The sequence below is a fragment of the Coregonus lavaretus genome (genome assembly GCF_964263955.1).
Source record: "Coregonus lavaretus genome assembly, chromosome: 8".
Lineage (NCBI taxonomy): Eukaryota > Metazoa > Chordata > Actinopteri > Salmoniformes > Salmonidae > Coregonus > Coregonus lavaretus.
Window position 1 is genome coordinate 40,240,449 of NC_139995.1, and position 26,117 is coordinate 40,266,565.

The 26,117-nt window shown below is 45.2% G+C and overlaps 2 protein-coding genes across 2 annotated transcripts in view; one reads left to right on the forward strand and one right to left on the reverse strand.

Moving 5' to 3' along the window:
* Positions 1–11,220, forward strand: part of LOC311133281 (potassium voltage-gated channel subfamily B member 1-like) — a gene marked incomplete at both ends in the record, with an annotated part of 47,084 nt that extends 35,864 nt beyond the window's left edge. The window contains 2 exons of the mRNA XM_084166768.1: positions 7,178–7,388; positions 9,392–11,220. Of these exons, the coding sequence (XP_084022894.1) occupies positions 7,178–7,388; positions 9,392–11,220 (2,040 nt within the window). The remainder of the gene's footprint in view (positions 1–7,177; positions 7,389–9,391) is intronic.
* Positions 11,221–16,436: 5,216 nt separating this feature from the next.
* On the reverse strand, positions 16,437–21,290 carry LOC311133558 (somatomedin-B and thrombospondin type-1 domain-containing protein-like; the record flags this gene model as incomplete). The annotated part of the gene is made up of 5 exons (XM_084167062.1): positions 16,437–16,557; positions 16,821–17,000; positions 17,151–17,232; positions 17,494–17,685; positions 21,050–21,290. The coding sequence occupies 5 exons, from the start codon at positions 21,288–21,290 to the stop codon at positions 16,437–16,439; spliced, it is 816 nt and encodes a 271-aa protein (XP_084023188.1).
* Between the last annotated feature and the right edge of the window lie 4,827 nt (positions 21,291–26,117).

Below are 26,117 nucleotides of genomic sequence, written 5' to 3' on the forward strand. Positions count from 1 at the left end.
CAATGTTCTTAAAATTCCTTTGATTTAGGTCATCATTGTTTCAAGGAAACATCACTTCAGCGCACATCTTGTCAATGACATAATAATACATAGTATATTACATTATTCCATTACACCAGTACAATATTACAGTGACTATCAGTGTCTATGCTGGCAGACTGCCTATTCCTTTAGAGCTGTTTAGTGTTGTGTTGTCTGCTTATCTGGACTGGTACGCCCACCAACAATGTCTGGGGAATCTTCTGAAATAGCTTGGTGGGGGTTGGGACGACCTTGTCTAACACAATGTCTAGGCGCTGTCTGCTGTACTTTGAGGGAGCTGTGGTGTGCCTTGTGCGGTGGATACGTGCCAGTAGACGAGAGAGGGCTCCGGGTGTGTGTAGTTTCTGAGTGGCAGGTGCTGTTAATCTGGTGTGTCACAACCAGCCACATCACTCTCTCTCTCTCTCTCTCTCTCTCTTCTCTCTTCTCTCTCTCTGACTCTCTCTCTCGTTACAGAATCATGTTTATCAATATTCACTGACATAGCCCATTGACATACAGACAGCCCAATACATATAAAACAACAACAGCCTACATTGGTGTGCAAACGCCATGCTCTATCAACTGAGCTACATCCCTGCCGGCCATTCCCTCCCCTACCCTGGACGACGCTGGGCCAATTGAGCGCTGCCTCATGGGTCTCCCGGTCGCGGCCGGCTACGACAGAGCCTGGATTCGAACCAGGATCTCTAGTGGCACAGCTAGCACTGCAATGCAGTGCCTTAGACCACTGCACCACTCGGGAGATCTGGTTTCATCACGCATGTTGCCACAGGGACCAGAGTCAGTGTATATCACCAGACTGCCCTGCTGTTTACTGTCTGCTGTCACAAACAGTAGTACCGCCAAATCTGTGTGTTTTTGTGTGTTGTGTACGTGCGTATGCGCGCGTGTGTGTTTGCGTTGCCCCTTGAAGCAGTTGTTTACTTCCCGAACAGAAGAAGACAGAGAAGAGGGTCAGAGAGGGATGAGAGAGACAGAAAAAGAAGAGAGAGAGAGAGAGAGAGAGAGAGAGAGAGAGAGAGAGAGAGAGAGAGAGAGAGAGAGAGAGAGAGAGAGAGAGAGAGAGAGAGAGAGAGAGAGAGAGAGAGAGAGAGAGAGAGAGAGAGAGAGAGAGAGAGAGAGAGCAAAGAGCATCTGAAGCCAAATGTCTACTGTTTGCTGATGATCTGGTGCTTCTGTCCCCAACCAAGGAGGGCCTACAGCAGCACCTATATCTTCTGCACAGATTCTGTCAGACCTGGGCCCTGACAGTAAATCTCAGTAAGACAAAGATAATGGTGTTCCAAAAAAGGTCTAGTTGCCAGGACCACAAATATAAATTCCATCTATACACCGTTGCCCTAAAGCACACAGAAAACTATACATACCTCGGCCTAAACATCAGTGCCACAGGTAACTTCCACAAAGCTGTGAACTATCTGAGAGACAAGGCAAGAAGGGCCTTATATGCCATCAAAAGGAACATAAAATTCGACATACCAATTAGGATCTGGCTAGAAATACTTGAATCAGCTATAGAACCCATTGGCCTTAATGGTCTGGGGTCCACTCACCAACCAAGAATTCACAAAATGGGACAAACACCAAATTGAGACTGCAGAGTAGAATTAGGCCGATACGTGCTAATGATCAAAATCCAGAAAAGAGCCGTTAAATTCTACAACCACCTAAAAGGAAGCGATTCCCAAACCTTCCATTACAAAGCCATCACCTACAGATAGATGAACCTGGAGAAGAGTCCCCTAAGCAAGCTGGTTGTGGGGCTCTGTTCACAAACACAAACAGACCCCACAGAGCCCCAGGACAGCAACACAATTAGACCCAACCAAATCATGAGAAAACAAACAGATAATTACTTGACACATTGGAAATAATTAACAAAAAAACAGAGCAAACTAGAATGCTATTTGGCCCTAAACAGAGAGTACACAGTGGCAGAATACCTGACCACTGTGACTGACCCAAACTTAAGGAATGCTTTGACTATGTACAGACTCAGTGAGCATAGCCTTACTATTGAGAAAGGCAGCGTAGGAAGTCTTGGCTCTCAAGAGAAGACAGGCTATGTGCACACTGCCCACAAACTGAGGTGGAAACTGAGCTCCACTTCCTAACCTCCTGCCAAATGTATGACCATATTAGAAACACATATTTCCCTCAGATTACACAGATCCACAGATCCAGTGTAATGTTTACTGTTAATTTTTGTTGATTTCACTTTTGTTTATTATCTACTTCACTTGCACAATGTTAACATATGTTTCCCATGCCAATAAAGCCCTTAAATTGAAATTCAATTGAGAGACACAGAGAGACAGAGAGAGAGAGCAAAGAGAGAGAGAGAGAGAGAGAGAGAGAGAGAGAGAGAGAGAGAGAGAGAGAGAGAGAGAGAGGAGATATATATATATAGAGAGAGAGAGAGAGAGAGAGAGAGACAGAGAGAGAGAGCAACAAGAGAGAGCGAGAGAAGAGAGACAGAGAGGTAGAGAGAGAGAGAGAGAGAGACAGAGAGAGAGCAAAGAGAGAGAGAAGAGACAGAGAGAGAGAGCAAAGAGAGAGACAGAGAGTGAGACAGAGAGAGAGAAGAGAGAGAGAGACCGAGAGAGAGAGCAAAGAGAGAGAGAGAGACAGAGAGAGACAGAGAGAGAGAAGACAGAGAAGTACAGAGAGAGAAGATCAGAAGATGAGAGAAGATGTCATAAGATGAGGGACAGTATCTGACAGACCAACCAACCTGCACATGTCCTCTATACCATTGTTATTGTTATTGTTCAATGTATGTTTTTTTTTACCCTTGGTTATTGTTGTTACTATTGATTATTATTATTTTAATTATGTTAATATTGTAAATCTCCAAAGTAAGCTTTGGCAATACGTACACTGTTACGTCATGCCAATAAAGCAAATTGACAGAAAGAGAGTGAGAGTGTCATGTGTAGAGGGAATTCCCATTGGATGGCAACAAGGGCAGAAGGTACCAGAGAGAACACAACACAACACAGGCTTTCCTCCTATAGTGGAATATAGTGCAGCAGAGGCAGAGGCAGAGGCAGCAATGTGCCATTATTAAACTCCCTGTCTTAGCAACCTTTTTATAGCAGCCTCCCAATCCTATTAGCTCTATCCATTCCTGTCCTACACAAGCACCTCTTCCCCACGGGCCCCACTCCTGGGGACCCACACACACACACTTACACACAGGAAAACCACACACGCACAAACACAGGCAAGCTCCCGGGGACCCACACACACAGAAGGGTTTAATAGCGGGAACCAGGTTACCGAGATTTACCACCCAAACTCATGTTTCCCGAGATAAATAACTGCGAGAAACCAGTAAACTATAATACATTATTTACATTAACAGCATGAAGTGAAATGGAACTGTTACATGATATGCAATGTCTAATATTTCCTTCTCTACTGCCTTCTCTGCTCTGCTATCTGTATGATCAATCATGAACGCTCAGATGTGTGTTGTAGCCTATCATACAGTGGGGAAAAAAAGTATTTAGTCAGCCACCAATTGTGCAAGTTCTCCCACTTAAAAAGATGAGAGAGGCCTGTAATTTTCATCATAGGTACACGTCAACTATGACAGACAAATTGAGAAAAAAAAATCCAGAAAATCACATTGTAGGATTTTTTATGAATTTATTTGCAAATTATGGTGGAAAATAAGTATTTGGTCACCTACAAACAAGCAAGATTTCTGGCTCTCACAGACCTGTAACTTCTTCTTTAAGAGGCTCCTCTGTCCTCCACTTGTTACCTGTATTAATGGCACCTGTTTGAACTTGTTATCAGTATAAAAGACACCTGTTCACAACCTCAAACAGTCACACTCCAAACTCCACTATGGCGAAGACCAAAGAGCTGTCAAAGGACACCAGAAACAAAATTGTAGACCTGCACCAGGCTGGGAAGACTGAATCTGCAATAGGTAAGCAGCTTGGTTTGAAGAAATCAACTGTGGGAGCAATTATTAGGAAATGGAAGACATACAAGACCACTGATAATCTCCCTCGATCTGGGGCTCCACGCAAGATCTCACCCCGTGGGGTCAAAATGATCACAAGAACGGTGAGCAAAAATCCCAGAACCACACGGGGGGACCTAGTGAATGACCTGCAGAGAGCTGGGACCAAAGTAACAAAGCCTACCATCAGTAACACACTACGCCGCCAGGGACTCAAATCCTGCAGTGCAAGACGTGTCCCCCTGCTTAAGCCAGTACATGTCCAGGCCCGTCTGAAGTTTGCTAGAGTGCATTTGGATGATCCAGAAGAGGATTGGGAGAATGTCATATGAAACCAAAATATAACTTTTTGGTAAAAACTCAACTCGTCGTGTTTGGAGGACAAAGAATGCTGAGTTGCATCCAAAGAACACCATACCTACTGTGAAGCATGGGGGTGGAAACATCATGCTTTGGGGCTGTTTTTCTGCAAAGGGACCAGGACGACTGATCCATGTAAAGGAAAGAATGAATGGGGCCATGTATCGTGAGATTTTGAGTGAAAACCTCCTTCCATCAGCAAGGGCATTGAAGATGAAACATGGCTGGGTCTTTCAGCATGACAATGATCCCAAACACACCGCCCGGGCAACGAAGGAGTGGCTTCGTACGAAGCATTTCAAGGTCCTGGAGTGGCCTAGCCAGTCTCCAGATCTCAACCCCATAGAAAATCTTTGGAGGGAGTTGAAAGTCTGTGTTGCCCAGCGACAGCCCCAAAACATCACTGCTCTAGAGGAGATCTGCATGGAGGAATGGGCCAAAATACCAGCAACAGTGTGTGAAAACCTTGTGAAGACTTACAGAAAACGTTTGACCTGTGTCATTGCCAACAAAGGGTATATAACAAAGTATTGAGAAACTTTTGTTATTGACCAAATACTTATTTTCCACCATAATTTGCAAATAAATTCATAAAAAATCCTACAATGTGATTTTCTGGATTTTTTTTCCTCATTTTGTCTGTCATAGTTGACGTGTACCTATGATGAAAATTACAGGCCTCTCTCATCTTTTTAAGTGGGAGAACTTGCACAATTGGTGGCTGACTAAATACTTTTTTCCCCCACTGTATCTAGGCCTACTTACACAAAGTCACGCCATAAATATATTTTTTAATATTTAGTTTATACATTTTTTTTTATATACTTTTTTTTACACTCCAGATCAAACGTATACAAACGAACAACAACTTGCGCAATAAATTCAAAGCGCATGCATTGTTTATGCTAAAACTGTACACACCCCCTTGAATTAAATGCAGTTATTAGGCCTACGGTAACAAAATTGGCTCCAACAGAGTTTCACTAAAACTAATGCCATCGAGTCAGAATGCTAAATCTGCAAGCGCAGAATAAAATGTGCAGGCAAGTAGATTGATGTGTTGGACAAGTAGATTGATCCGACATGCCCAAGTAACACTTGCGACGCTGGATGACATTCTAGCAGAAATGGCAGCAAGCGACGAACTCTCCTGCCATACCATTGCAAACAGCATCGTGCTACAGATGTCTGCCAGACTGTTCCACCATGTGTGGCAGTCCAATTTCATCTTGAGCTCTTTCCCGAACTCTTCCTTCATGTACCCTATCTACCCTTGTAGCTTGTCATCATTGACCCCTGACTTACTTGCGAAAGATATTGTCACCATAGTCTATTTGTAAAGACAGGGAAATCAGTTCAGAGCCGTACTGCCTGCAACTCACTGCCTGTTTTATTAATGTAATACATTTCCATTCCTTGCAGCCCAGCCACCACCCCTTCTGTCCCTTCCTGCCTGGCAAACACACACACACCAGTCTCCAGGCCCTGGCTGCACTTCTCCCCTCCGGGAGCATTTGAACCAAACACCAGATTTACAGCTGAAAGAAGGAGAGAATGGAGAGACGGAGAAGAAGATAAACAGATAGGGTCATTATTCACATCTGCCGTGACACTATGGCAACAGTGTGCTCTGTCTCTGATTGGTCGTAGATAAGGCTGCCTGGCTGGCCATCACTTCTACTCCTGGGAGACTGAGCCGGCAGTAAAGTGTGCCCAGTGTGCCTGTGTTTGTGCTTCGACCAGTACAAAAAAATATGAAAATGCACTCACTACTGGATAAGTGCGTCTGCTTAATGACAAAATGTAAAGTGTGTGTGAGTGTGTGTGTGACACGTGGAAGATTATGGGCTCTTTTAGACCTATCATACTGGACTAGCCTCAATGAGCCTGTGGCTAACTTTCAGTTAACGTTCCATACACGCACGCACGCACACACACACACACACACACACACACAAGGTATACACAAACAGAGAAACAAACACAGGCACAGACATGTTCCAAACATGCTCTGGAGAGATGGATTTTCTGCAGTGATACTACAGTAAACCCCAGGTTAAAGCACTGCTGTTGTTGGGTAACATCAAGGTCAGATAACAGTAACCTTGGGACCTATCATGGGTATTATCATTGGAATTCATTTGAATTTGAATACAATTGGAATCATTTTGAATAATGCTACCACTACGTAGTCTTGTTTGTTCTAAAATATACACTCTCAGCGTTTGTATTCAACCTTTTAGATAGAGAGAATTAAACAGTTATGAAATGTATAATGCCAAAAGGAATTTGGAAGTAGGACTTTTCTGCGTTCAGGCTTCCTTATGCTCTCAAAGATATTTCCATCCATTGTTTGACCTTTTTGTATTTTGTGTTTTGGTTGAAATGTCAGATTGTTGTTGCCATTCTGCTGGCTAAGCATTATCTCTCACTCTAACGCTCATTCATAGCGAGGAGGCAATTGTAGTCAGATAAGTGGGTCATGAATTAGTAACTGTTCCAAGTCAGTCCCCCTGCATTAGGCTGAGGTCCTAACCAAACTCACACAAAAAGTTGTGTAATCTTTTTTATTGTGGGGTGGTTGATTGGAACCAGGAACCTTGTCATCAAGACTGTATGCATTTTTATAATGCATTCTGAGTTTTTCTCTAATACTACTGTTCTCAATTTGTCCTCAATAAATTGGACGCAGATAATGTCTCTTTGTCGTAGATCGTCCTCAATGATTCTCTCTCTCTCTCTCTCTCTCTCTCTCTCTCTCTCTCTCTCTCTCTCTCTCTCTCTCTCTCTCAGATCCTAGCCATCATCTCCATCCTGTTCATCGTCCTTTCCACCATCGCCCTGTCCCTCAACACCCTGCCTGAGCTGCAGGACACAGACGAGCTTGGCCACGCCTCAGACAACCCCCAGCTGGCCCACGTAGAGGCCATCTGCATCGCATGGTTCACTATGGAGTACCTCCTCCGCTTCCTCTCATCCCCCACCAAATGGAAGTTCATCAAAGGTGAACACTTCTGTTTCTAATATACACTGCTCAAAAAAATTAAGGGAACACTTAAACAACACAATGTAACTCCAAGTCAATCAAACTTCTGTGAAATCAAACTCTCCACTTAGGAAGCAACACTGATTGACAATAAATTTCACATGCTGTTGTGCAAATGGAATAGACAACAGGTGGAAATTATAGGCAATTAGCAAGACACCCCCAATAAAGGACTGGTTTTGCAGGTGGTGACCACAGACCACTTCTCAGTTCCTATGCTTCCTGGCTGATATTTTGGTCACTTTTGAATGCTGGCGGTGCTTTCACTCTAGTGGTAGCATGAGACGGAGTCTACAACCCACACAAGTGGCTCAGGTAGTGCAGCTCATCCAGGATGGCACATCAATGCGAGCTGTGGCAAGAAGGTTTGCTGTGTCTGTCAGCGTAGTGTCCAGAGCATGGAGGCGCTACCAGGAGACAGGCCAGTACATCAGGAGACGTGGAGAAGGCCGTAGGAGGGCAACAACCCAGCAGCAGGACTGCTACCTCTGCCTTTGTGCAAGGAGGAGCAGGAGGAGCACTGCCAGAGCCCTGCAAAATGACCTCCTGCAGGCCACAAATGTGCATGTGTCTGCTCAAACGGTCAGAAACAGACTCCATGAGGGTGGTATGAGGGCCCGACGTCCACAGGTGGGGGTTGTGCTTACAGCCCAACACCGTGCAGGATGTTTGGCATTTGCCAGAGAACACCAAGATTGGCAAATTCGCCACTGGCGCCCTGTGCTCTTCACAGATGAAAGCAGGTTCACACTGAGCACATGTGACAGACGTGACAGAGTCTGGAGACACCGTGGAGAACATTCTGCTGCCTGCAACATCCTCCAGCATGACCGGTTTGGCGGTGGGTCAGTCATGGTGTGGGGTGGCATTTCTTTGGGGGGCCGCACAGCCCTCCATGTGCTCGCCAGAGGTAGCCTGACTGCCATTAGGTACCGAGATGAGATCCTCAGACCCCTTGTGAGACCATATGCTGGTGCGGTTGGCCCTGGGTTCCTCCTAATGCAAGACAATGCTAGACCTCATGTGGCTGGAGTGTGTCAGCAGTTCCTGCAAGAGGAAGGCATTGATGCTATGGACTGGCCGCCCGTTCCCCAGACCTGAATCCAATTGAGCACATCTGGGACATCATGTCTCGCTCCATCCACCAACGCCACGTTGCACCACAGACTGTCCAGGAGTTGGCGGATGCTTTAGTCCAGGTCTGGGAGGAGATCCCTCAGGAGACCATCCGCCACCTCATCAGGAGCATGCCCAGGCGTTGTAGGGAGGTCATACAGGCACGTGGAGGCCACACACACTACTGAGCCTCATTTTGACTTGTTTTAAGGACATTACATTTTTTTAAATTTTTTTTTTTGTCATTTTAGCAGACGCTCTTATCCAGAGCGACTTACAGTTAGTGAATGCATACATTATTTAATTTTTTCCAACCCCCTGTGGGAATCGAACCCACAACCCTGGCGTTGCAAACGCCATGCTCTACCAACTGAGCTACATCCCTGCCGGCCATTCCCTCCCCTACCCTGGACGACGCTGGGCCAATTGTGCGCCGCCCCATGGGTCTCCCGGTCACGGCCAGCTACGACAGAGCCTGGATTACATCAAAGTTGGATCAGCCTGTAGTGTGGTTTTCCACTTTAATTTTGAGGGTGACTCCAAATCCAGACCTCCATGGGTTGATCAATTTGATTTCCATTGATAATTTTTGTGTGATTTTGTTGTCAGCACATTCAACTATGTAAAGAAAAAAGTATTTAATAAGATTATTTCATTCATTCAGATCTAGGATGTGTTATTTTAGTGTTCCCTTTATTTTTTTGAGCAGTGTACATTTAAGATGTGCTACCTTTAGTGTCTGTCTGTGTGTCCACTGTTGTGTATTTATTGGTGTTTTATGTTTTAGCTGTTGCAAACAACTTTCCCTGAGGATGAATAAAGTACTGTCTTATCTTATCTTTAAGGTCCCCTGAACGTGATCGACCTGCTGGCCATCCTTCCTTATTACATCACAATCTTTCTGACCGAGTCCAACAAAAGTGTTCTACAGTTCCAGAACGTCCGGAGGGTGGTTCAGATCTTCCGGATCATGCGTATCCTGAGAATTCTGAAGCTGGCGCGTCACTCCACAGGGCTACAGTCTCTAGGTTTCACCCTGAAGAGGAGTTACAACGAGCTGGGTCTACTCATACTCTTCCTGGCCATGGGCATCATGATCTTCTCCAGCCTCGTCTTCTTTGCCGAGAAGGACGAGGATGACACCAAGTTCAAAAGCATCCCTGCCTCCTTCTGGTGGGCCACCATTACTATGACCACGGTTGGTTACGGGGACATTTACCCTAAGACTTTGCTTGGGAAGATTGTGGGGGGTCTGTGTTGCATTGCAGGGGTGTTGGTGATAGCCCTGCCCATCCCCATCATCGTCAACAACTTCTCAGAGTTCTACAAGGAGCAGAAGCGTCAGGAGAAAGCTGTGAAGCGGCGTGAGGCGCTGGAGAGGGCGAAACGCAATGGGAGCATTGTCTCCATGAACATGAAGGAGGCGTTTGCCCGCAGCGCCCAGCTGATGAACGTGGTGGTGGAGAAGAGCGAGAGGCTGCTGACGCAAGACAACCACCTCTCGCCCAGCCACTGGAAGTGGACACCCAAGCGGGCTGCCTCCGCCTCCGAGACCAGCTCGGCCCACTCCTTCAACCCCGTGGAGTCCCAGACGGGTTCCCCCAGTAAGGCCAGGGCCTCCAGTCCTCAGGGGCTCAACGCTCAGAAGCTGGAGGAGATGTATTACCAGATGGCCAAGACCCAGTCACAGCCCAACCTCAACGCCAAAGACAACAGCTCCAGGGCTGGCAGACAGAGGGATGAGATAGAGCTGAGGGCCATCCCTGGGGGTCCAGGGGACCCTATGCTAGGGGGTCGAGAGGGGGTGGGGGACATGAAGAGCCTGTCTAGTATTGACAGCTACATCAGCTGTGCTGCAGACTTCCAGGAGAATCCACGTGGTGTCTACCCCCACAGTCCAGTCTCCGGCCTAGCCCTCCTTGCCCAGGAGACCAGCCACTTCTCCCATATCAGCCCAGCCATGGCCCTCTCTGGGCGGGTCAGCACCAACCCTGGCCTCCAGACCACCCTGGAGCATGAGCCCATGCTCACTCCCCTTTCTGCTGCAAAAAACTCAGGCTCGGACAACACTCGCAACTTCAACAAACCTTTGAAAGATGGCAGCCACTCCTACAAGGTGAACTACCGGAGCAGTGGAGGGGAGTCGGGGCCAGGACCAGGTCGGTCACCCAGCAGCGGTGATCCTCTCTCAGGCAGCTCCATCCTGTCTGACCGCTCCCTGCTCAGCCCGGAGACGTCCATCTACACCACAGCCAGCAGCAGGACCCCACCCAAGTCTCCGGACAGCTCCACCCTGACCACGGCCCTGACCTCCACCCCGTCTGTCTTCACCTTCCACGACTCCTCCATCAGTAAATACATTGACGCCGATACGGATGATGACGAGCACCTGCGGGACATGTCTGACGCCACCAGCCCCTCGGAGTGCCTGCTGACTGGCTCCAGTACCCCTAAACGCAGCAGGAACATCAACAGCGGCTACAACCAGAGAGGCATCAACCACCTGGCATCAAGCACCACCCAGCGAATGCTGGGGCAGAACTGCCTGTTCCCCGGCCTGGATGGGGGGACGCGGGGGAGTGGGGGCCACATGGAGAACCATGTGGTGCCGGAGCTGCCCCGCAGGCCCAAAGGGGACAGAGGAAAGTCTAGTACCATGGATGAGAGCCTCTGAGCTGCAGAGGGACATCCAGGGACATCCAGAGAGACATGGACAAGCTGCTGTGAGGAAGGCGAGAAAGAGAAAGTGATAGAGAGAGAGAGAAAGAAAGAATGAAAGAGAAGGAAAGAAAGAGAGACACTGTGCCGAGTCCCTTTACAAACTAACAGAAAGGGCCAGGAAATGAGAGAGATTCAGGGCAGAGTTTGGGCTGTGGTGTGGTGTTGAATACTCTGGGAAAAGATTGAGAACACCACTCTCCCTCCTCTCCCCCCTTCCTCCCTCCCTTTTAGCCACAGTACACTAGCTACCACAGAACTGGGCAGAGCACTCCCAGGGACCCAACTGAGCAGGGGCCCCACAGGGAGACGTGGTAGTAGGTCAAAGGTCAAAGCAGAGCATGCTGGGAAGGGAAATGGTCTGTTGGTTGGTTGGGGCTCTGGTGTAGGGGGAAAGAGGTGAGGCAGAATGGATGAGGGGGGAAACCGGGAGGCGGGGAACAGCAAGGAGAGATTAATGTTGTGAGCATAGGGATAGAAAGACAGTCATATTCTCCTACAGGTCTATCTATCTCAGCTGACCACTGTCCCATTCCACCCTGAGCCCCAGCCCAGCTCACACTGTAGTACGGATTCCAGAAGAGGAGTTATGGTAGATGCCAATAAGCTACTTACTAGTGCCCCCCTAGCCCCAAACCTGGCCTTAGTCATATGTGAGTATGTGTGTATGTGTTTGAGCTTGTGTGTGTGTATGCGTGCGTGCGTTTGAGTGAGTTTGTGTGCACATGTTTAAAGGATAATTTACTAGAGCAAGGCACTTAACCCTAATTGCTCCTGTAAGTCGCTCTGGATAAGAGCATCTGCTAAATAACTAAAATGTAAATGTAAATGTATCCACATTTTGAGATTGTCTTACCTGATTAATTTATTTTTATATAGATAAAGGAGGTTACCTATAGGAATCTGTGATTTACTAGTCTGTTGTGTCATGACCATATCTGTTTGAGTATTTCTGTATGAGATATGTATTCTTGTCAGACAGTTATTGGAGGTTCAATCCATACTTGTTTTAGTGAAAAACCACATTCTGTCACAAGAGTCTTGTTCTTCTTGGTACAGTTTGTTTATCTTGTGGTGAGAGTAGAGTACCACATCTGATCTTCCATTTCTGTCTGTGAATGTGTCTTGATTGTCTGTTGTTTTGTGTTACACTGAGTTTTAGTCAGAGGGGATTGGTTGAAATAAACATTTTTGGTATCAAAGTCAGTAATCATAATCATCCCTGAAGATTTGTGCATCAAGCACACATTTAGGAGAGCTCTGCTCCAAGGCATTCATGTACCGAACAGGGGGTGGAGCGAGAGAGACAGAGACTGAGAGATCCTACACGCAGTACAAGTCATAAATTAGTCCAGAACGCTATCTGAACAGCACATTAATTAAGAAAGGGAAGTGTTACATTTCACTTATCCTGGAAACCTGGTTACAGGTTTGGATTGAATAGCAAGTCTAGTCTTATTTGAGTGCATTTGCATTCATTCACACAGACATTCATACACTCACACAGGCAGACACATTAAAAGGCCAGCCGATACACAGGTCTTATATGGTAGACATCTTCAAGATAGCTCCAGCCCAGTTTCCATAGTAACAGATTTTGTCCTGGCAAGGCTGATACCAGAGCTGCATAGCTCTGCTAATTAGGGTGGGTAGTCTGATGGTATCAAAATGCATACATTCTTATCCATTTATACAGTTTGCAAACTCTCAAACATACTGTAGTTAGTACACAGGTATGTACATAGATAAATACACCTCATGTAGCTACAGCCCCCCTGCATTGTTCTGTCATTCAGATACAGGCATAATGCAACCCTAGTTTTGAATATATGCATGATAATGCTTTCTGAATAATAGACACATCACAGTGCATAGATATCACCGAAGATGCTTATAAATACAAAAGACAGACCCACAACACACGTCCATGCGTTTGTCCTTTGCTCTCTTTCTCTCACTCGCTCTGAGAAAAAGTGCAAAGGGGAGAATGCTGCATCTCCAGAGAGTCACATGTATCACTGGTGTTCCTGTCTGAGCCGGATCCGAGCGAGTGGAGCTGAGGTGTGAACGGAATAACAATGACTGTGGAAGGGGCAGAACCTCTGAAAAACTGTGTGTGTGTTGATCGTTTTTAAGAAGGAGTGCTGCTCAGCCAAGCAGAGAGCTGATGATTAGAGCTGTGGTTACTGCTTAGTGGAGGAAGATGAGCTGCTTCCGGTGTGTGTGTGTGTGCGTGCGTGCATATGTGACGAGATAGTTCTGATTTAAAGAGGGTGTATGTCGTTTTCAGCCCTACAGACTGCTCCTGTGATCATCAACAGTGACTAGTGTTACAGTAATATCTGGGGAACACCATTTGCCTCAGAAATACTGAGCAACGCTTTTTCACTGGCTGGAGTGTTTTTCTCTGCCTGTAGAGTGCTTCAAGGCAATCTCTACCTTCACAAAACACTCTAGTTCACAGCCTATTTAATGACACTGGTTCACAGCCTATTGAATGCTTAGGCCTGAACAGTCACAGTGGTGTGCATGCGTGTGTATATGAGAGAGTGTGTGCTGGTATGGAAGTTCATTTGCACAGAAGAGATAATTAGACTTCCACTATGTTAGACAATGTTAACATGAATGATTTTAACTTTAGGGTGGACATACAGTACAATGTCACTGTTTTATGTTCATTATGTTAACAATGCATTTCAAATCCTTCTCATCATCCGCCCCGGAGGTCGAATTGGCTGTCCCCTGTAGAGTGCTGGCTTCTCGTGCACGGTTCTGGTATTGAGCATTGTCTAACACTGAGATATGTGTTGCTGTCCCCTATGTTTCACATTACCATACATCAATTTATACTCTCACTGTAAGAATATATTGTGGGAGTCAGGGACTGTTTTGTTATGGAAACTATCTCTTTAAAGAATGATGACAATCAATTCCTCATGAATAGACATGAAATACATTGTAGCATTGTGAAGAGAAGATCCAATGTAGGATGGACAGACTGGCTGGATCACATGTCATGGACAGACATACAGACACATACAGGTCAAGTATCTACTTATAGCCTTTATATATTTTTGTTTTGGTAGGAGGGATGATTCTGGACAATATTCTGACAAGGTCAAATGAGTTTACTACTATACTGTGACCACTGACTGGTATGTTTAAAAAACCATGTTCTTCTTAAAGGGCACTTTATACATCAGTCCTCTCTTCCATTTCCAGTCACCCAACATCCAAACATCCTGTAGTGTACAAGACTTTTAACTTTTACTGTGTTCCTGTACAAGAGGGTTTCTGGTGTCAAAGGATTTGTAAATGTTATGTTTTAATGAGAAAGCACAATCAAGAGACTTCTTTTATTTCTCTTATTTTTTGATAAGATATAAAAAAACATACAATTAGGAATTAGCCAAATGCCAATTAAATGTATGTTCGATTTCAGAGTTGGGGTCCATTTGAAATGCTTTGGTAAATTAGAATTCAATTAAAGAATTGATCCAATAGATGGAATTGACTCCAACCTTGCTGAATCCACCAGTCATTGTAACGTACACAATTTCCTCTTCTTCTACTGTTTGTAGGTCTCTAGGCTACTGTTTGTTTTGTAATATTTCTACCTGTTGTCTTTCCTATGCTGTATGTTGTTTCTGTATAAACGTTCTGTTGTTCTATCAATGCATGTCGTAACTTTGGAGCCGTGACTAGGTGTGAAACACATGCACAACTCCAGTTTACCGGTCCTGTAAAAAGGGTCTACATTTCCCAAGATCTTTCTTTACATTCCCCTTGGATGACTGAAAGTGAAATAAAATCTAATTCATTAATGGTTTGAGTTTTGATTACTGACATGTATTCCAGGCATTATTGAAGGCTTTCAGTGATGCAAAGAAAAATTGAACTGACAGTTACATACTCTTAGAAAAGAAACAGATCTACAATAGCATGTTTCAGAAGGAAGATTCTGTCCAACCAGAGAACAAAATTACCCAAAACAGCCACATAAACAAGACTTAATTGTTGGCAGAGGTTTCATATCAAATGTTATGGGAGACACTGGTACATTCTGGTCCATATGAATGCACACACAGCATGGTCTGTGCTGCTTTTTGATTATGCCTGATCCCTGTGCTGTCCTGTGTCTGTATGTCCATGAAGAGGAGGTAGACAGTAACCCAGGGTTATATAAAGAGGAATCTGTCCAGGTTTATATGAAGAGGAAGCTGTCCAGGGTTATATGAAAAGGAAGCTGTCCAGGGTTATATGAAGATAAATCTGTCTAGGGTTATATAAAGAGGAATATGTCTAGGGTTATATAAAGAGGAATCTGTCCAGGGTTATATGAAGAGGAAGCTGTCCAGGCTTATATGAAGAGGAAGCTGTCCAGGGTTATATGAAGAGGAAGCTGTCCAGGGTTATATGAAGGGGAAGCTGTCCATGGTGAAGAGGAATCTGTCCAGGGTTATATGAAGAGGAAGCTGTCCAGGGTTATGTGACGGGGAAGCTGTCCAGGGTTATATAAAGAGGAAGCTGTCCAGGGTTATAGGAAGAGGAAGCTGTCCAGGGTTATATAAAGAGGAATCTGTCTAGGGTTATATAAAGAGGATTCTGTCCAAGGTGAAGAGGAATCTGTCCAGGGTTATATAAAGAGGAAGCTGTCCAGGGTGAAGAGGAAGCTGTCCAGTGTTATATGAAAAGGAAGCTGTCCAGGGTTATATGAAGGGGAAGCTGTCCAGGGTTATATGAAGGGGAAGCTGTCCAGAGTTATATGAAGAGGAAGCTGTCCAGGGTGAAGAGGAATCTGTCCAGGGTTATATAAAGAGGAAGCTGTCCAGGGTGAAGGGGAAGCTGTCCAGGGTTATATGAAGATGAAGCTGTCCAGGGTGAAGAGGAAGCTGTCCAGTGTTATATGAAAAGGAAGCTGTCCAGGGTTATATGAAGGGGACGCTGTCCAGGATTATATGAAGGGGAAGCTGTCCAGAGTTATATAAAGAGTAATCTGTCCAGGGTTATATGAAGAGGAATTTCTGTCTAGGGTTATATAAAGAGGCATCTGTCCAGGGTGAAGAGGAAACTGTCACTGTCCAGGGTGAAGAGGAAGCTGTCCAGGTTATATGAAGAGGAAGCTGTCCGAGGAAGCTGTCCAGGGTTATATGAAGAGGAAGCTGTCCAGGGTTATATGAAGAGGAAGCTGTGGACGGTGGGACAGGAGCAGGAGTCTAGTCTCCCAAAACGTCTCCACACACCACGACACCTGGGGTTTCCCACCGCCTGCCACTGCAGAGACTGCCTGCCACTGAGAGATGTGGGAGGGAGAGAGAGAGAATCAGAGACAGAGAGTTAGAGAGAGAGGGGGGGGAGTTGGAGAGAGAGAGAAACAACTGTTGTTTACTAGACAGTTTTAAGAGGCACTAGTCTAGACTAAGACTGCCACCTAGTGGCTGAAATCTGACTCTCTCCAAACAAGAAACACAATATTGGGTTAGTTTGTAAACATGACTTAAATCTTTACTACATATCTATAGCCTGTCCTCTGCTTGTGGGCCCAGCTTGTCTTACCTCTCCTCCTCCTCCTCCCCGTCTCCAGAACAGTGTCTCTGCCCGGCAGCGAGGGCCGGAGGCTGGCACTCCACACACACCTTGTGGCCCTCCCTCAGGTAGTGCATCCAGCGGGTGTGTGGCCCCACACTACGCTGGCACCCAGGGGTCATGGAGGTCAGCTGAAACTGCACACAGTACCTGGATAACCATACACACATACACAGGCACACACACAAGCATATATAGACGTACACACATACACACATTCACAGGGGTCAGATATCATATTTCTCTGAAGATAACAGGAATACTATGAAAGGGCACAAACACATAAACTGGATCTCTCACCCTGCGACATCATCATTTTTAACAGGGATGTCTCTCTTCTTCCTGGCGTTGCCATAGCCACCGGTAGTGATGAGAGCCGGGACTGCAAAGACAACAACATCCATAATAACAACATCATGACAACAACAACAGCTTTAGCTCCCCTACACACATTATGTTTTTTTTATTTAACATTATTTAACCAGGTGGTATCATAGATGTCAGAAGACTTCACCTGGGAAGGTGACCTTTATTTGAAGACAGAGGGATATTTGACATAGACAAGAGGCCAATAAGGGCATATGTAAGGTCCTTTCCAGAGCCAGATGCAACCTAAGGCTATATATGTGGCTGTGGTCCTTACCAAGTGATTTGCTGCACTGCCGGGGGTGGTCCTTATACTCTGCACAGCCGGCATGCTCCTCTACGTGTAGACAGGGTTCCCCCCCGTTCTGGGGCTCCTGCAGGACCTGCCTGCTCCTCATCCGAACTGTGGCCCTGCAGGGCTCAGCACAGCCAGACCATGCACTCCACTCACTCACCACACAGGACACCGCTAGGAGGGAGGAAGGAGTACAGGGTGAGGGCATAGCAGGGAGGAAATGAAAGCAAATACAAGCATGACTATGGTAGTGCCCTCTACCCATGTTTGCTACTGAAAAAGGATGTAGTCATAGTGAGACAGCTAAAGTATACTGGTATACAGTAAATCTATAAGCAAGGTATATATTAATTACAAACAAATCATATATCTCACACTGAAATTAATAAACCCACTTCCAGGAGAAACTCAATTACCTTGCCCCAAACTGGGTTTTAAAATCACCATATGTATCCAGTGATTTTAAACACAGATAACAGGCTAGTGTATGGCAACTGCTGCTATGGCACCTGCTCGGCCTCCGACCACAAGGCACTACAGAGGGCAGTGCGTACGGCCCAGTACATCACTGGGGCCAAGCTTCCTGCCATCCAGGACCTCTACACCAGCCGGTGTCAGAGGAATGCCCTAAAAATTGTCAAAGACTCCAGCCACCCTAGTCATAGACTGTTCTCTCTGCTACCGCACGGCAAGCTGTACCGGAGCGCCAAGTCTAGGTCCAGAAGGCTTCTTAACAGCTTCTACCCCAAAGCCATAAAACTCCTGAACAGCTAATCAAATGGCTACCCGGACTTTTTACATTGTTCCCCCCTCTTTTACACTGCTGCTACTCTATTTATTATATATGCATAGTCACTTTAACTCTACCTACTTGTATATATTACCTCAATTACCTCGACTAACCTGTGCCCCCGCACATTGACTCTGTACTGGTACCACCTGTATGTAGCCTCGCTACTGTTATTTTAATTATTTGTTATTTAAAAAAATGTTTTACTTAACAGTTATTTTTCTTAAAACTGCATTGTTGGTTAAGGGCTTGTAAGTAAGCATTTCACTGTAAGGTATACACCTGTTGTATTCGGCGCATGTGACAAATACAATTTTATTTTATTGACACAATTTGGCCAACATACAGTTGAAGACGGAAGTTTAAATACACCTTAGCCAAATACTTTTAAACTCAGTGTTTCACAAATCCTGACATTTAATTCTAGTAAAAATTCCCTGTTTTAGGTCAGTTAGGATCACCACTTTATTTTAAGAATGTGAAATGTCAGAATAATAGTAGAGAGAATTATTTCTTTCAGCTTTTATTTCTTTCATCACATTCCCAGTTGGTCAGAACTTTACATACACTCAATTAGAAAGAATGTCTGCCATATCTTGCCTTTAAATTGTTTAACTTCGGTCAAACGTTTCGGGTAGCCTTCCACAAGCTTCCCACAATAAGTTGGGTGAATGTTGGCCCATTCCTCCTGACAGAGCTGGTGTAACTGAGTCAGGTTTGTAGGCCTCCATTTTCTATAGGCTTGAGGTCAGGGCTTTGTGATGGCCACTCCAATACCTTGACTTTGTTGTCCTTAAGCCATTTTGCCACAACTTTGGAAGTATGCTTGGGGTCATTGTCCATTTGGAAGACCCATTTGCGACCAAGCTTTAACTTCCTGACTGATGTCTTGAGATGTTGCTTCAATATATCCACATAATTTTCCTTCGTCATGATGCCATCTACAGTGAGGGAAAAAAGTATTTGATCCCCTGCTGATTTTGTACGTTTGCCCACTGACAAAGAAATGATCAGTCTATCATTTTAATGGTAGGTTTATTTGAACAGTGAGAGACAGAATAACAACAAGAAAATCCAGAAAAACACATGTCAGAAATTGATTTGCATTTTAATGAGGGAAATAAGTATTTGACCCCTCTGCAAAACATGACTTAGTACTTGGTGGCAAAACCCTTGTTGGCAATCACAGAGGTCAGACGTTTCTTGTAGTTGGCCACCAGGTTTGCACACATCTCAGAAGGGATTTTATCCCACTCCTCTTTGCAGATCTTCTCCAAGTCATTAAGGTTTCGAGGCTGACGTTTGGCAACTCAAACCTTCAGCTCCCTCCACAGATTTTCTATGGGATTAAGGTCTGGAGACTGGCTAGGCCACTCCAGGACCTTAATGTGCTTCTTCTTGAGCCACTCCTTTGTTGCCTTGGCCGTGTGTTTTGGGTCATTGTCATGCTGGAATACCCATCCACGACCCATTTTCAATGCCCTGGCTGAGGGAAGGAGGTTCTCACACAAGATTTGAAAGTACATGGCCCCGTCCCTCGTCCCTTTGATGAGGTGAAGTTGTCCTGTCCCCTTAGCAGAAAAACACCCCCAAAGCATAATGTTTCCACCTCCATGTTTGACGGTGGGGACGGTGTTCTTGGAGTCATAGGCAGCATTCCTCCTCCTCCAACACGGCGAGTTGAGTTGATGCCAAAGAGCTCAATTTTGGTCTCATCTGACCACAACACTTTCACCCAGTTCTCCTCTGAATCATTCAGATGTTCATTGGCAAACTTCAGACGGGCATGTATATGTGCTTTCTTGAGCAGGGGGACCTTGCGGGCGCTGCAGGATTTCAGTCCTTCACGGTGTAGTGTGTTACCAATTGTTTTCTTGGTGACTATGGTCCCAGCTGCCTTGAGATCATTGACATGATCCTCCCGTGTAGTTCTGGGCTGATTCCTCACCGTTCTCATGATCATTGCAACTCCACGAGGTGAGATCTTGCATGGAGCCCCAGGCCGAGGGAGATTGACAGTTATTGTGTGTTTCTTCCATTTGCGAATAATCCACCAACTGTTGTCACCTTCTCACCAAGCTGCTTGACGATGGTCTTGTAGCCCATTCCAGCCTTGTGTAGGTCTACAATCTTGTCCCTGACATCATTGGAGAGCTCTTTGGTCTTGGCCATGGTGGAGAGTTTGGAATCTGATTGATTGATTGCTTCTGTGGTCCCATGGTGTTTATACTAGCGTACTAGTGTTTGTACAGATGAACGCGGTACCTTCAAGCATTTGGAAATTGCTCCCAAGGATGAACCAGACTTGTGGAGGTCTACAATTATTTTTCTGAGGTCTTGGCTGATTTCTTTTGATTTCCCATGATGTCAAGCAAAGAGGCACTGAGTTTGATGGTAGGCCTTGAAATACATCCACAGGTACACCTCCAATTGCCTCAAATTATGTCAATTAGCCTATCAGAAGCTTCTAAAGCCATGACATCATTTTCTGGAATTTTCCAAGCTGTTTAAAGGCACAGTCAACTTAGTGTATGTAAACTTCTGACCCACTGGAATTGTGATACAGTGAATTATAAGTGAAATAATCTGTCTGTAAACAATTCTTGGAAAAATTACTTGTGTCATGCATGTGTCATGCACAAAGTAGATGTCCTAACCGACTTGCCAAAACTATAGTTTGTTAACAAGACATTTGTGGAGTGGTTGACAACTTCCAACTTCAACTGTATAATTTCTCAAACTTCTTACCTGGGCAGGCTAGTTCATAATCATGACAGCAGTCCAGGGTAAAGGTACAAGCCTGGTCGCAATAGCAGGTGCCATATGAGCGGTCAGCTCTCCATCCCTTACTGATGCACGACGGGTCGCGGCCGGTGCAGCAAAAACCCACGTCCTCACAACCTGCATCGCCCGGGGCGACCAGGAAAACCATCAGCCCAACACAATAGTAGATCCAGCAGCCGGTAACAGTATACCTGAACGGGGGCATGGCTATGGCACAGAGGAGTAGCCTACTTCTGCGCGCACCTTGCTGCTGTGCCACTTGGCAATGCGGCCAACACCTGTAAAATCCCAGAGAGCTGTTCGTTCACACGCCAAAATTGATACCAGGGGACTTCCTGATGTCATTCATCTCTGTAATTCGATTTTAGAAAATGTTGTTGACAACAAGTTTGTTCAGCCAAATATCACCTTCAATTCAAATGTCAATTGTCTTCTTGCTCAGACAAACCACCCTGGTAGGTTGTTGCTGTACACTCTACTTAATTGCTCTGGGTCGAAGTGTCATCGGGTAATCATGCTGCAATTTCCGGCATCTTCAATGGCTTATGTCAACCTCATGTCTCTCTCACCCTCTCTCTCTCTTAAAGGGACAGTTAGTTTCTCTGACCACAGCTCCCTACAAGGAAGCTCTACCCACTGGCACAGACGTCAATTCAACATCTATTCCACGTTGGTTCAACGTAATTTCATTGAAATTACATGGAAACAACGTTGATTCAACCAGTGTGTGTCCAGTGGGTAGTCTATTAACTAAATAAAAGAAAACGGTACAGCTGTGAATCATAGGCTTCTTGTTCATATTTTTCCTTTTTATGTAAGATCCTGCAGGGCTCCTACTTACAAATAACATGGCAATTAAGCAGACTACTCTTTACTATATTGTAATAATTGCATAGTATGTGGGTGTGCATTTAATATTGTTAATATATGATTGTGGTACATGTGTGCATGCCTATGAGCAGTCTTACTTAGGCCTATATATCCATGAGATTTATATTATGCTCAGTAGCCTACAGTGACATTGACAGTATGTGTAGGAGGGGCCACATGCCCATTTTCCCTGGTTAAATTAATGGGAGACATGAATAGCTTGTTTGCTTTGCACAGCCCATCCTTTCTACACGGCGGCTTAAGCTGCCAGTTCTCCTGGCCGCTTGTTCCTCAACATGTGAAAAGAGTGGATTAATCAGATTCCTATGGCCAGGGCCATTCATGCAGAAAAAAACAATACTGTGAACAATGCGGCAGCACAGGGCTTCCACTCGGATACACATTTCCCAGCAACTGAGTACTGTGTGTGTGTGTGTGTTTGCGTGCGTGGCGGGGCATATTCCCAAGCATTGACCTGACTGCAGTGCCTCTCTTCACACACACAGACCTACAGTATGGCCCCATAGAGGGGCCCTGTCCTGGTGTACTCTGGGAGTTCTAAAGAACCTCTGCATTTACCGCTCTAATAAACCCCTAGTCAGCTCCAACTGTCACAGACAGTCCAAAGACACAGCTCATATTCACAGTCTAATCAAATGTTACTTTGGTAGTTCCCCCAGGTCATCAGATAAGCGTCACACATAGTAAATTCATTCAGTGATTCAAAAGTACCAGTTCATAATTGTAGTCTACCTGTTGAAAGATTTGTGTTATATATTGACTTCTCTCTGAGTGGCATATTATACGTAGCTGCAATAACTCTGCCTCCTTCACAAACTCCTTCTGTTCCTCTCTCTTTGTCTCTGTATCAAGCAGGGCGGGACAAACTCAATACACTTTAAAATTACAAACCAAATCAAAACTGTGTAGGAATGATAATGGACCTTCTTCATTCATACAGTTTTTTGACTGTGTCCAGCTTGCTAATACATAATGAAAGCTAGACAGTCAGGGAGCATAACACATTCCAGAAATGATGGATAGGGGACTTTGCAAATTTTGACGGCTAATAAACAAATTGGTGCACCCTCCGGTTCTTGTTGAAGACCGAATGCGGCCCCCGAGGCAAAATGAGTTTGACACCCCTGGTCTACATCATAAATAAAACAAGACATTACACAAGACATGCTGTACTTTACAAAAGGTACACTGCTTCACTATTACAAACTGTAAATACAAAATGTACAATATTTCAACAATACAATATTACAATGTGTGAGTGTGTGTAGTGTTTGTGTTAGAGTGTGTGTGTGTGTCTCTTCAAAGTCCACGTTGTGCTGTGAGGTGTAGTTTATCTGTTTTTTAAATCTGATTTTATTGCTAGCTTGAGTTACCTGATGTGGAAGAGAGTTTCATGTAGTCATGGCTCTACGTAGTACTGTGCATTTCCCGGAGTCTGTTCAGAACTTAGGGACTGTGAAGAGACCCCAGGTGGCATGTGTTTTGGGTATGTATGGGTGTCTGATCTGTGTGTTAGCTGTTTGAACAGACAGTTCGGTGCTTTCAACACATCAATACCTAAGACAAGTAGTGATGCAGTCAATCTCAAATCAAATCAAACGTTATTGGTCACATACACGTGTTTAGCAGATGTTATTGCAGGTGTAGCGAAATGCTTGTGCTTCTAGCTCCGACAGTGCAGTAATATCTAAGAAGTAATATCTAACAATTTCACAACATATACCCAATACACACAAATCTAAGTAAGGAATGAATTAAGAATATATACATATATGGACGAGCGATGTCAGAGAGGCATGGACTAAGATACAGTAAAATAGTATAGAATAAAGTATATACAGTGGGGAGAACAAGTATTTGATACACTGCTGATTTTGCAGGTTTTCCTACTTACAAAGCATGTAGAGGTCTGTAATTTTTATTATAGGTACACTTCAACTGTGAGAGACGGAATCTAAAACAAAAATCCAGAAAATCACATTGTATGATTTTAAAGTAATTAATTTGCATTTTATTGCATGACATAAGTATTTGATACATCAGAAAAGCAGAACTTTATATTTGGTACAGAAACCTTTGTTTGCAATTACAGAGATCATACATTTCCTGTAGGTCTTGACCAGGTTTGCACACACTGCAGCAGGGATTTTGGCCCACTCCTCCATACAGACTTTCTCCAGATCCTTCAGGCTTTGGGGCTGTCGCTGGGCAATACAGACTTTCAGCTCCCTCCAAAGATTTTCTATTGGGTTCAGGTCTGGAAACTGGCTAGGCCACTCCAGGACCTTGAGATGCTTCTTACGGAGCCACTCCTTAGTTGCCCTGGCTGTGTGTTTCGGGTCATTGTCATGCTGGAAGACCCAGCCACGACCCATCTTCAATGCTCTTAGTGAGGGAAGGAGGTTGTTGGCCAAGATCTCGCGATACATGGCCCCATCCATCCTCCCCTCAATACGGTGCAGTCGTCCTGTCCCCTTTGCAGAAAAGCATCCCCAAAGAATGATGTTTCCACCTTCATGCTTCACGGTTGGGATGGTGTTCTTGGGGTTGTACTCATCCTTCTTCTTCCTCCAAACACGGCGAGTGGAGTTTAGACCAAAAAGCTATATTTCTATCTCATCACACCACATTACCTTCTCCCATTCCTCCTCTGGATCATCCAGATGGTCATTGGCAAACTTCAGACGGGCCTGGACATGCGCTGGCTTGAGCATGGGGACCTTGTGTGTGCTGCAGGATTTTAATCCATGACGGCGTAGTGTGTTACTAATGGTTTTCTTTGAGACTGTGGTCCCAGCTCTTTTCAGGTCATTGACCAGGTCCTGCCGTGTAGTTCTGGGCTGATCCCTCACCTTCCCCATGATCATTGATGCCCCACGAGGTGAGATCTTGCATGGAGCCCCAGACCGAGGGTGATTGACCGTCATCTTGAACTTCTTCCATTTTCTAATAATTGCCCCAACAGTTGTTGCCTTCTCACCAAGCTGCTTGCCTATTGTCCTATTACTGGTTGGTAGGTGATCAAATACTTATGTCATGCAATAAAATGCAAATTAATTACTTAAAAATCATACAATGTGATTTTCTGGATTTTTGTTTATGTTTCCGTCTCTCACAGTTGAAGTGTACCTATGATAAAAATGACAGACCTCTACATGCTTTGTAAGTAGGAAAACCTGCAAAATCGGCAGTGTATCAAATACTTGTTCTCCCCACTGTACATATGAGATGAGTAATGCAAGATTTGTCAACATTATTAAAGTGGCTAGTGTTCAATTTCTTAAAGTGGCCAGTGATTTCTAGTCTATGTCTAAAGGCAGCAGCCTCTAATGTGCTAGTGATGGCTGTTTAACAGTCTGATGGCCTTGAGATAGAAGCTGTTTTTCAGTCTCTCGGTCCCAGCTTTGATGCACCTGTACTGACCTCGCCTTCTGGATGATAGCGGGGTGAACAGGCAGTGGCTCGGGTGGTTGATGTCCTTGATGATCTTTTTGGCCTTCCTGTGACATCGGGTGCTGGAGGTGTCCTGGAGGGTGGGTAGTTTGCCCCCGGTAATCCGTTGTGCAGACTGCACCACCATCTGGAGAGCCTTGCGGTGCAGTTGCCGTACCAGGCGGTGATACAGCCTGACAGGATGCTCTCAATTGTGCATCTGTAAAAGTGTGTGAGGGTTTTAGGTGCCAAGCCAAATTTATTCAGCCTCCTGGGGTTGAATATGCCTTCTTCACCACACTGTCTGTGTGGGTGGTCCATTTCAGTTTGTCAGTGATGTGTACGCCAAGGAATTTGAAGCTTTCGACCTTCTCCACTGCGGTCCCGTCGATGTGGATAGGCAGGTGCACCCTCTGCTGTTTCCTGAAGTCCAAGATCATCTCCTTTGTTTTGTTGACGTTGAGTGAGATGTTATTTTCCTGGCACCACACTCCCAGAGCCCTCACGTCCTCCCTGTAGGTTCTCTCGTCATTGTTGGTAATCAAGCCTACTACGGTTGTGTCGTCTGCAAACGTGATGGTTGTGTTGGAGGTGTGCTTGGCCACGCAGTCATGGGTGAACAGGGAGTACAGGAGTGGGCTCCTCTACTTTGAACCAGGAGAGATAGATGTGTACATTTAAGGGCCAGCCATGCTGCTCTGTTCTGGTC